At 47.0% G+C, this 11,308-nt stretch overlaps 1 protein-coding gene across 5 annotated transcripts in view; it reads left to right on the top strand.

Moving 5' to 3' along the window:
• The first annotated feature begins 5,052 nt into the window (after positions 1 to 5,052).
• Positions 5,053 to 11,308, top strand: part of Znf131 (zinc finger protein 131) — a 34,863-nt gene continuing 28,607 nt past the window's right edge. Inside the window, exons 1-3 of one of the 5 annotated variants that reach the window (XM_005356843.3) lie at positions 5,053 to 5,159; positions 6,101 to 6,239; positions 7,766 to 7,867. In XM_005356843.3, the coding sequence (XP_005356900.1) occupies positions 6,116 to 6,239; positions 7,766 to 7,867 (226 nt within the window). In that variant the 5' untranslated portion in view covers positions 5,053 to 5,159; positions 6,101 to 6,115. The other 4 variants (XM_005356842.3, XM_005356841.3, XM_026783700.1 and 1 more) reach the window with 4 other exon arrangements.

Below are 11,308 nucleotides of genomic sequence, written 5' to 3'. Positions count from 1 at the left end.
TTATTATTATTATTTTAAAGACAATGTCTTGTTGTGGATCCCTGGCTGGCCTGGAACCCACTATAATAGAGCAGGCTGGCCTCAAACTCACAGAAATCTGTCTGCCTTGGCCTCTCAAGTGCTGAAATTAAAAATGTGTGCTACCATATCTGGCTTTTAACCCTGTCTTAAAGGAAGTACTAAGAAGAATTTGCAAACAGAAGGAAAGTGATACAAATTTGAAATATATATTGAGACTGAGTGAAATGTCACAAAATTGGCAAATTATGAGCAAACTGAATCTGAAATGAAAGTTGAATGGATACTATATGAAACAATAAAATATTTACAGTAAAACAATATTTACACTATTGAGATTCAAAAGTGAAAGACCTGGACAGAAGGAAAGTAAAAGGACTTAGAATGTTCCCAGGACCTTCTGCTGTAAGGAAAGACGGCCAAAAGCATCAAATCATTTACATGTTTTAAATCACAGACTCGAGCATTTGCCTACCATGCATGAGACAGAGTTCAATGGCCAGTGCTTCATAAAACCAGTTATAATAGTGCACGACTGTCAAAGCCACTTGGGAGGTGGAGGCAGGAGGATAAGAAGTTCAAGGTCATCCTTAGGTCTGCTGGGGACTGTACAAAGACAGATACACAGCCACACCAAAAAGAAGGGGTAAGGGGGGCTGTGTACACTCTGAGGGAGTGGCACCAACTACCAAGCAACCCTATTATTATGTACAATAAGGGGATGGGGAGGTCAGTCTTGTGGTGGAAGGTCCCTGTAAGGTTAACCGTTTCCTCCAGGATTGAAACATTTTATCCTGCAGGGAAGAAGCCCCCTCAGCAGGAAGGTAAATAAGACAGCATCCCTGAAACTGACCAGATTCACCAGGCTCCTCCCTGACAGAGTAAATAATGAAGGCGGAGAGTCAAGCTGCAAAGATTCTCAGGACAGGCCAGACCAGCTGCCTGAAAGAAGCAGAAACCAGCCCAGCCACTCGGCAGAGGGGTAGATCAACTGAGCCGCCCCGAAAGGATACAACCTGCTGAGCTGCCTACAGGCTGTGCGGTGTGCTCCAAGTTCCAGGCTTTTGTAAGCTGTGAGCCATGGGGTGAGCCTTGGTGATGTAGTTTTGAGTCATTTCTGCTCCTATAACCCAATAAAACGCATTGGTTCACTGGTCATAGTAGCACATGCTTTTAATCCCAGCACTGGGGAGGCAGAAGCAGGTGGAGTTCTGTGATTTTGAGGCCAGCCTGGTCTACGTAGTGAGCTCCAGGACAGCCAAGGCTATATAGTGAGACTCTGTCTCAAAAAACAAAAAAATCAAAACAAAACAAAACCACAGCAGGGGGCTGGAGAGATAGCTCAGCCGTTAAGAGCACTGCCTGCTCTTCCAAAGGTCTTGAGTTCAATTCCCAGCAACCACATGGTGGCTCACAACCATCTATAATGAGATCTGGTGTCCTCTTCTGGTTACAGACAGACATACATGCAGGCAGAACACTAAGTAATTAATTTAAATAAATAAAAAAAAACTCAGCCGGGCAAGATTTCAAAACTCATTGGTTCACCAAGTTGGACTTAGTTGGTATCTGCACTCTTGGTCTATCATGGGATCCCTGTCTGGGGTGAGTAGATGTGTTCCGTGCCTTCTCAGGTTGTAAACATCAGGAAGGAGGAAGCTGCAGTTGCTAGTCTGTTCACACTGGTCAATCATTCAGAAACACTCCTATTTGTACATACTGTCAACATTTCACACTCCAACTGAAGGCTTTGCCAGTTCTAAATGTGACCCATACGAGGAAGGCTTTGTCAATTTCCCATGAGCCCCAGGCCTTGGTCCTAGACACGCCAGCTCATGTCAAACACACAGTCACTCCCTTCAATCCCTGTCCTGTCTTCTTCCATAGCTCTCAAGAATTATCGGATACCCCACTAGCAAGATTTCCAGCATTAAAGACCAACACCCACGAGCTGCAAAGCAAGTACCCCCTCCCCACAGTGAAACATTTCCTCCCTTCAGGATGGAAAGCAGCTGAGCTAACCATAAACTAAGCCTCTCTACAGCTGTCAGTCAGCATCAGCCTTCCCTCTTAAGCCTGTTATCTTGGGCATTTCTTGACAGTAGCAGACAGCTTACTAAAACAGCTTTTAAGAAAAGATTTTGCCATGTCTTGTTCTTTCGTACCTTCACACTTGATCTCTGCTGGGATCAAGTTGTCATGCCTTGCAGAGTCTGAGACGGAGGGAAGTAAAGAACTGAGCACTTGGTCTAGGAGTGTGGGGGGAGGTGAATTCTGTAAAGAACCTATTTTGTGACCTTGGACCTGTCTGAGTTGAGCCTTGAGATGATGGTTTGGTGGTCAACAGCCCTCCAAGGCTTATCCTCTTGAACGCTTGGTCCTTGGGTGATACTGTTTGGGGAAGTTGGAAACTTTGAAGCGGGGTATGCCTTTGTAGGCAGGTCATGGGAAGCCAGCCTTTGAGGATTATAGCCTGACCAGCTTCCAGAACAAGCACTCTGCTCCCTGTCTGCTATGTTGTGACCAGAGGCTTCATGTTCCTGCAGCTTTGGAAATAAGCCAGCCCTAGCTGAAGGAGCCCCCAAACCTGTGAGTCAAAATAAACCTCATCTCCCTTCTATTTTATGTTTCTATCACATAAAAACATAGTGCCAATGAACGTTAGCAGGGAACAACAGCCCTAGCTGCCACCTTGACTGAAGCCAGTGAGAGACAAGGAAAACCCAGCTAAGTTACAGTCAGGATGCTGTTTCACAGAAACCATAAAGTATTATTTTTAAGATTTTTTTTCTCAAGACAGGTTTTCTCTGTGTAGCCCTTGGTGTCCTGGAACTCGTTTTGTGGACCAGCCTGACCTCGATCGAACTCAGAGATCTGCCTGCCTCTGCCTCCTGAGTACTAGGATTAAAGGCGTGTGCTACCACACCTGGCTCCATACAGTTAGTAAAAGATTACTAATTACTATTTAATCTACTTGAATGTAGATATCTTAGGCCCTTTCTTCACCAAATCTGCTATTACTAAGGTATTTAGCAAACATGCCCAAGACACAAAGTACATCTCCTAAACCATCCCCCTTGTCCAGCGTGGCCATTCAACACAGCCGAACAGCACTGTGTCCCCTGCCCCATTGTGAATTTTTCCCTTCTATGTGTGGAGATGCACCTGTTCGTGTCAGGGATCATACTCCATGTCTCTTCTTTCTAGCCAGCTCACTCTGAGAATCTCATCTCTGCCTTTTAAGTCTGAAATTACAGGAGGGCCATCGCATCCATTTGGCATTTTAGGTGGGCTTCTGGGACTGAGCCATCTCCAGCAGCACAGTCCTGCCCTTTAGGAACCCTCCTCCCGCAAGGCCTTCTGGATGCCAGCTTACCTGTTTCCTACCTTCCTCTAGCTGCGCTTCTCAGACCTTTCCAGACTCCTTTCTACTCAAGTGTACAAACAGATACTTCTCCGGGGTTAAACACTGTTGCTTCCATTTGGATGCTTAAAGCACAGGAGCTTCAAACTCTGGACTAGGCAAGTATCCAAAAACGAATGCTATGGCTGGCTGAACGTGATGGTGTATGCCTTTGGTTCCAGCACTAGGGAGGCAGAGGCAAGTCTATCTGTGAGTCTGAGGCCATCATGGTCTACACAGCGAATTCCAAGCCAGTCAGGTTACATAGTGAGACCCTTTCTCAAACAAATGACCAAAGTCAATGTTATGCGCTGAACCTAAGATATGAGAAAGTGTTGTGTTGAATTGGAGAGCTCAAATCCTAAAAAACACAGAAGTGTTTCCCATGTAACCAACTCAAACACACAGGGAAGCAGATCTATATACTGGACACGCCTTCTTCGGACATACATGGTGCACATAGGTACATGAAGGCAAAACAATCATACGCATCAATTTTTTAAAATTAAAGAATAATAATTTCCTAATATCAGGAATAAAATAATTTCCTGATATTGAAAACAGCAGTGGACCAGTTAAAATCTACAAGGCGCTAATCCTTTATAATTATTTCATTCACTTCTGTCCGTAATGCTCACTGTGTGCTGTTTCCGAATCGCTAAGGCTAGTTCTTTCTCCCAAAGGGGCTCATACAGCAAAATTCTTCTTCGATAAATTATCATGTCCACTTAGTTGTCCCCTCATTATTATTTCTCTCATCTCTTCCTGCTGAATCTTCAAGGATTCCTCTCCTAAAATGGTAAGGAAACCTGACATCTTTAATACTTAAAAGGCTATCATGTGCCTATCCCAGCAACAGGGACACTCTGACCTCCAAGTGTGCCTGTGCTGTGTGTGTCTGGCTATAAACACACACCTCTTTGTTGACTTTTCTGGATTCTCCAGATAACCCTGTGAGTTAAAACTGAGCGTTTCAGCCGGGCGGTGGTGGCGCACGCCTTTAATCCCAGCACTCGGGAGGCAGAGGCAGGCGGATCTCTGTGAGTTCGAGACCAGCCTGGTCTACAGAGCTAGTTCCAGGACAGGCTCCAAAGCCACAGAGAAACCCTGTCTCGAAAAAAACAAAACAAAAAAAAACAAAACAAAACAAAAAAAAAACAAACAGCGTTTCAGTCCGCTGCTGTTCCGAGTCAGAAGTTAGGAACCACGTGTGCCTCGTCCACCCCCGCGCTTTCAGTTTCTTAAATAGTGGCCATCATGGCATTGCCCCAGGCAGCCGTTTGATTTTCCATTAATCCTTATTCTCCAACTCTTTGAGAGATTAACGATCACGACACCCCAGCTATTATAGCATTATCCTCCACCGCGCCTTTCTTTGAATGAATGAGCCTGCCACGTGCAGCTGATGGGCCGTCTCCAGCCTCCTTAGGATCGAGGAGGCGGGTGAGGAGCGCTGCGATGAAGGAATCACAACTGGATTTCTTGGAGCCGGCCCGGTCTCTGATATCTGAGTCTGAAGACGCGTGCTGCCACCGCAGGGCGGACCTTGGGGAGAGGCAACCCGGGGCGTCCGAGCGTGCTCGCGCCCGCGGCCGCCGTCCGCGGGACCCTTGGCAGAGAGAGCGCTCCAGCTGCGGAGGTGAAAATGGAGGGCGAGGGATGGTCCGGGCACCGGACCAGCTGCGCCACGGGAGGGGAGCGCGTGGAAAGGGAGGCCCACGGACGCGGCGCCAGCTAGGTAAGGGCGTACCTCGGCCCCGGGAAGGAAGAGGGCGGGGCGGGGCGGGGCGGGGCCGAGCCGCGGCACTTAAGTGTCCCGGGCCACTGAGCCAGTTTTCTCGGAGTTCGCGGTCGGAACTGCGGTGCGGTGCCTGGGCCCGGTGGGGGCGGACGGCGGGCGGGAGCTTGGCGCCCGAGGGCCCCACCCTTTCCAGTCCTGACAGTGCTCGGTTCTCCCAGGAGAAGCCGCACCAGCCCACGGAGCCCCCGCTCGCGCGCCCGCGGCAGCACCGAATCCTCCCCCACCCCCCACAGCCCGGTGCCTCCCTCCCCTCCCTACAGGGCGGCAGGGGCGTGGCCAGGCGTTGCGGGGGGGCTCGGCCCTCCCTGTACGTCCGCGCGTCCGGCGCGGTGACGCAGCACGTCGACGTAAGTGACGCGCAGGCCCGGGCCGCTCCTCCTTCCCTGAGTGAGTGCCGGCCGGGTCGGGCGGGGGGGGGGGGGGGGGGGGGGGGGGGGGGGGGGGGGGAGGGAGGGCGCCGGAGGGAGAGGCGACCCGGGAGTCGTTGTGGGCCGCGGGCCGGACCGGGGCTGGGACTGCGGGAGCCCGGGCCGGGCGGAAGTCTTGGCGGGCCGTTGGGAGGTCGCCGTGGCTGTTCGGTGTCCTCCCTGGCCGGACTTGGCGCTCCCGGGCGCCCGGAGCCTCCGGCACCGTGCCCACCCCGCTCCACCTCGCGTCTCCAGACTCCAATTAGGTCAGGCTCGGAGTCCCGCGGCCGCGGCTCCGGCCCGCGACGCGCGGCGGCCGCTCGGCTCGCCTTTCTTCTTCCCCAGCCTTGCTGTCGGCCTCCCCCTCCCCCTTCTTTCCCCCGTTCCTGGGTTTTGTTTTGTTTTCGGCTGTAGGGGTTTTTGTGTCAGCCCGAGCTCATGGGTGTACATTATCATGCTCCTCTTTTGTAGAGCACCCCGACGGCCATGGAGGCTGAAGAGACGATGGAATGCCTTCAGGAGTTTCCTGAACATCATAAAATGATCTTGGACCGGTTGAATGAACAACGGGAGCAGGACCGGTTTACAGACATCACCCTGATTGTCGACGGTGGGTAGGGGAGTGGGCAGAGGAGAAAATTGGAGCTTTGGTTCCCTCTCCCTGCCCGCCTTTTTTACCCACCCTCTCCGGGCTCTCTTCCAAAGTCGTGGAGGGTTTGCATCGGAACCAGGAGGGCGCTTGTCAGTGTTGCTCACGTAGACCATGCTGCAGGAAGCTGGTTGGCCACTGTTAATTTTAATATAGTCTGAGGTGCATCGCATTTTTAACTTCTTGCAACCTGTTCAAGTTTTCTCATTGCCCTCTCGAGCGTAAGATAAGGGCCTCGAAGAGTGAGAAAATACCTCAGAATGTTTGGTAACAAAACAGGGAGGCTGTCTCAACGTTTTGTTAATAAGCTTCCTCTTAGCAAGCCTTGGAGAGTCCAATCCAGGAATCATTTGGGAAATTTTCATTCTAGTTTTCCAAAATGGTGTGGGAAGGAGAATAAAGAGAGACACTGGCTACACTCACCCTCACCTCACTTTGGGCTACTCCAAAATTAGTTGGGGTCTTTACCAGTCTTCCATGTACAGGCAAATCCAGGTTGGAATTCTTTTGTATTTAGTGAAAATGGGCTTCTAAGATAAGCTCTTCCTTATTATAGGAGTTTGTAGGTGTGTTGTGCCTACAGATACGGTAGGCATATCGAAACATTTCCCATACCAGACACACGTAGCTTTGTACCCTTTTTCTCTTTCGGGACACAGTTTCTCTCTGTAACAGCCCTGGCTGTCCTGAAACTTGCTCCGTAGACCTGGCTAAACTCCAACTCACAAGAGATCCTTCTGCCTCTGCCTACCTCCAGAGTGCTGGGATTAAAGGCTTATGCCACCACTGCTGGGCCTGTAGTGTTTAGATATAGATATAGATATCTTCCTAAATGATATATAGACTGCTGGGTTGTTATATTTAGCAGGTTTTTTAAATTTATTTTATGCGTATGTGTTTGGGCTCCGCACGTGTACATACATACGCACGCAGCACATGCCTGATTGGCGGTCACTTCCCTTGGAACTGGACTTGCAAACAGTTCTGAGCTGCCATGTGGGTGCTGGGAATTGAGAAGCTGGTTCTCTTAACTACGGAGTCATTTCTTTAGCCAGTATTTCACAGTTTCAGCTTAAATATACCTCGTTACTTAATTGAATGTAACAAAGTGCTAGAAGACGTTCCTCGTAAACTGGCTTAAGTCTTTGAAGCTACAAATTTAGCTTCGTGTCTAATTAAAATTAAAAATTCCCAAGATAAATAACAGTTATATTATACATTTTGTGGGTTTTTTTTTTTTTTTTTTGGTGTGTGTGTGGGGGTGTTATTTGAGGCAGGGTTTCTCTGTGTAGCTTTTGGTGCCTGTCCTGAAACTAGCTCTTGTAGACCAGGCTGGCCTCGAACTCACAGAGATCCACCTGCCTCTCTGCCTACTGAGTGTTGGGATTAAAGACCACCACCGCCCAGCCACATTTTGTAGTTTTTAACTTTGATTTTGATGTCAGTGTATGATTTCTTCTCCCCCCACCCTAACCCCTCTACCTTAGGACACCATTTTAAGGCCCACAAGGCTGTTTTGGCTGCCTGCAGTAAGTTCTTCTACAAATTCTTTCAGGAGTTTACTCAAGAACCTTTGGTTGAAATAGAAGGTAAGTGGCATTTCTCACACAGTGCTTAATAGAAATAATTGGTTGACTTAGCAGGATATCCTGGGAACTAAATAGCAGTGGTTGTTGGTAGACAGCTACATACACCATCCATTGGGAATTCTTTCAGTAAAGCATTTGAATAAGTGGTAGGTATTGGTAGAGTCTGGCTTGTTGCTAAAACCAGGGTGCACTGTTGTTTTCAGAGTATGCATAAATGGAAACTGCCATCTTTGTGTTAGTGACCTCATGCTTCAGGGATGGTAGGTTATGTTTAAGTTAGAGGAGAGCCCGCTGTACTAGCAGGAATAGCGGTCTACTAATGGGTACAAATGAACAGACTGAGATTGTATGGTATGAGGAAGACAGGGATGATGAACTTATACTGTAACATGCAGCTGAATTTGTTGATTTATAATGTTGAGAGAAGGGATCTTCAGATAGGTATTTACTTTGAAACAAAATGATTGACATTTTCCCCCAATTATAGTGGGCAAGTCCCAAGCATTGTACTGTGGAAGTTGTGTATTGTATAATCTTTTGGAAAGTGGAGTTTCCATTTTGCATGTGGGAACCAGCTCCTTAAGTTTACTTGCTCAAGGTTGCCTGTTTAGCAAGAGATTTAGTTTGTACTGTTAATTTTCATGCTTTCATATTTGCTCACCCCATCATGTCCCATCAAACTCTAAAGCCGTTGGAAATAAGTATATTTGCCGGTGTAAATAGGGAGTCTACATAAAGTTTCTATGTTTTGGCTTTGTGTCTTTTTTATTTTGGACATATTCTTTATTATGAGTGGGTTGCTTAGAAACTTTTCTTGGAAAATAATGATACCTAGGGGAATAAAGAAAAGAGTTAAACCTATTCTTTAGTTTTGGTATATTTCAGTTAGTTATATATGATAGACCAGGCATGGGCATAGTGGGCATATAGGGGCTGCTAGTGAGAATCTAGCTGCCACAAGCCGAGTCTATCAGCTGGAGGCTTGTACTGTAGCTAACAAGTTACTTCATCTCAGTGGCCTGTCTGTCTCCTCCTCTATTAAGCCAGGTTAATAGGCTTGTAGTGATTAGTCGAATGAATCGTGAAGAAAACCTGTCACCATTATTTGGTATATTGTTGTGTTACTTAGTGTGCCGGACCCTAGAGCTGAGGAATTTGAATACAGCATTCCCTGAAGAGCTTGAGACTATAGTAGCAACAGTTTAAAGGAAAGAGTGCAGAAATACTAGAGACTGTTAATATGGGCAATATTGCTTTAGCCAGTGTTAGGAACGATTATGATTTCAGAGAGGAGTTGATTATACTAGGCAAAGGTTATCAAGAAAATTGTGTGTATGTGTATAGGTAACGTGTGTGTGTGAGTATGTGTGTGTATGTATTGGGTACTCCTGTGCCTATACACAGTCTAGGTCCAAGGCCAGCATCTAGTGTCTTTACTAGTGGCTGTCCACTTTACTCCTTGAGGCAGGGTGTGAGGCCCAGAAGTCTAGTCTAACCCTGTCTCCACCTTCCCAGTGCTCTTCTTAAAAGCAGATCACTGCAACATCCTGTCAGTTGGTGTACAGGTTAAATGGTTTCTCGGGGGCTGAACTCCAGTCCTCTTGCGTGCACACAAGCACTTTAGTCAGCGAGCCACCTCCCTCAACAATTAACTTTTTTTTTTTTTTTTAAATTTTTCAAGACAGTTTCTCTGTAGCTTTTGAGTCTGTCCTGGAACTCACTCTGTAGACCAGGCTGGCCTCCAACTCACAGAGATCCTCCTGTCTCTGCCTCCTGAATGCTGGGATTAAAGGTGTGCCCACCACTGCCTGGACACCTAACATTTTAAACCCTGGCTCAGATTAGAGTTGTTGCTAATTGAGAAAGCAGTACTGGAGAAAGGATCTTGGCAGTTTTCTTTTCTCTCAGTACCTCTGACCTATCCTGTATCTATTTTAGTGTGGTACACATAAGCCTTAAATACTTAAATTGCAAATAGGAAAAAAAAGGAAAATACTTGTTTTAAAAAATAAATTTTCTAGCCGGGCGATGGTGGCGCATGCCTTTAATCCCAGCACTCGGGAGGCAGAGGCAGGTGGATCTCTGTGAGTTCGAGGCCAGCCTGGTCTAAAAGAGCTAGTTCCGGGATGGGCACCAAAGCTACAGAGAAACCCTGTCTCGAAAAACCAAAATAAAACAACAACAACAACCAAAAAATAAATAAATAAATAAATTTTCTTTAATCCCAACACTCGGGAGGCAGAGGCAGGTGGATCTCTGGGAGTTCGAGGCCAGCCTGGTCTAAAAGAGCTAGTTCCGGGATGGGCACCAAAGCTACAGAGAAACCCTGTCTCGAAAAACCAAAATAAAAGAAATAAATTTTATCAATTATCATTTTAACCCTTAACTCTGAGATTGCTCTATTTTCTCATAAGGTCACCTGGCTGTAAAGAAAGCCCTGGGCACATAATTAGAACATGAGTTTTGGTCTTGGTTTTATTGTTTATTACATCATGATCTTGAATGATTTTTTTTCTTTCCCTTGAGACAGAGTTTCTTTGTAGCTTTGGAGCCTGTCCCATAACTCTCTCTGTAGACCAGGCTGGCCTCCATTTTACAGAGATCCACCTGTCTCTGTCTCCCGAGTGCTGGAATTAAAGGCGTTTGCCACCACCACCCAGCGTGTAGCTTCTTTTTTTTTTTTAGGCTATAAAACACATAAAGTAGTTTGGATCATGTCCTGGACATTTGGTGTAAGAGTGGGTGCTGTCATCCTCTAGAGAATGCTTTTGTTGGAATTTGCTTTGAGGACGCAGTCAACCTGCTGGGTTCAGACACAGTTGAGGCTATGCATCCAATCTAAATTTAGTTTCAAAATCTCCATAGTCCTGGCAAGGTGCTAATCCCAGTTGAAATCACATCCCTAGGGAGACAGGCAAGAAGATTGGAAACTGGAGGTCAGCATGAGAAATATCAGGATCTCAAACACATGAACATCATTGTGTGGCTGTCAGAGTACCTGACTTGGAATTACAGCTTATTTTGCATGTTGCTGAGAAAAAAACAAAACCAAGCACACCCCCCCCACACACACACACATAATGCATACCCCTTTTATATTACCTTGCTTGGTTCTCTAGAAATTTCTCGGAGTGTATTTTTCTGCTTATACCTCATTGCTCAGCTATGGGATTTTTCGAGATAGCATTTTTCTGTTTAACAGCCCTAACTGTCCTGGAACTAGCTCTTGTAGGCCAGGCTGGCCTCACAGAGATCCGCTTACCTCTGTATCCCACGAGTGCTGGGATTAAAGGTATACACCACCACCATTCAGCTGTTTTTTTTTTTTTTCTTTAAAAAAATTTTTTTTTAGGGCTGGAGAGATGGCTCAGTGGTTAAGAGCATTGTGTGCTCTTCCAAAGGACCCGAGTTCGATTCCCAGCAACCACATGGTGGCTCACA

The sequence above is a fragment of the Microtus ochrogaster genome, chromosome 19 (assembly GCF_000317375.1).
Source record: "Microtus ochrogaster isolate Prairie Vole_2 chromosome 19, MicOch1.0, whole genome shotgun sequence".
Classification (NCBI taxonomy): domain Eukaryota; kingdom Metazoa; phylum Chordata; class Mammalia; order Rodentia; family Cricetidae; genus Microtus; species Microtus ochrogaster.
Note: the sequence above shows the minus strand (reverse complement) of the source record. Positions and strands in the feature narration are given on the sequence as shown.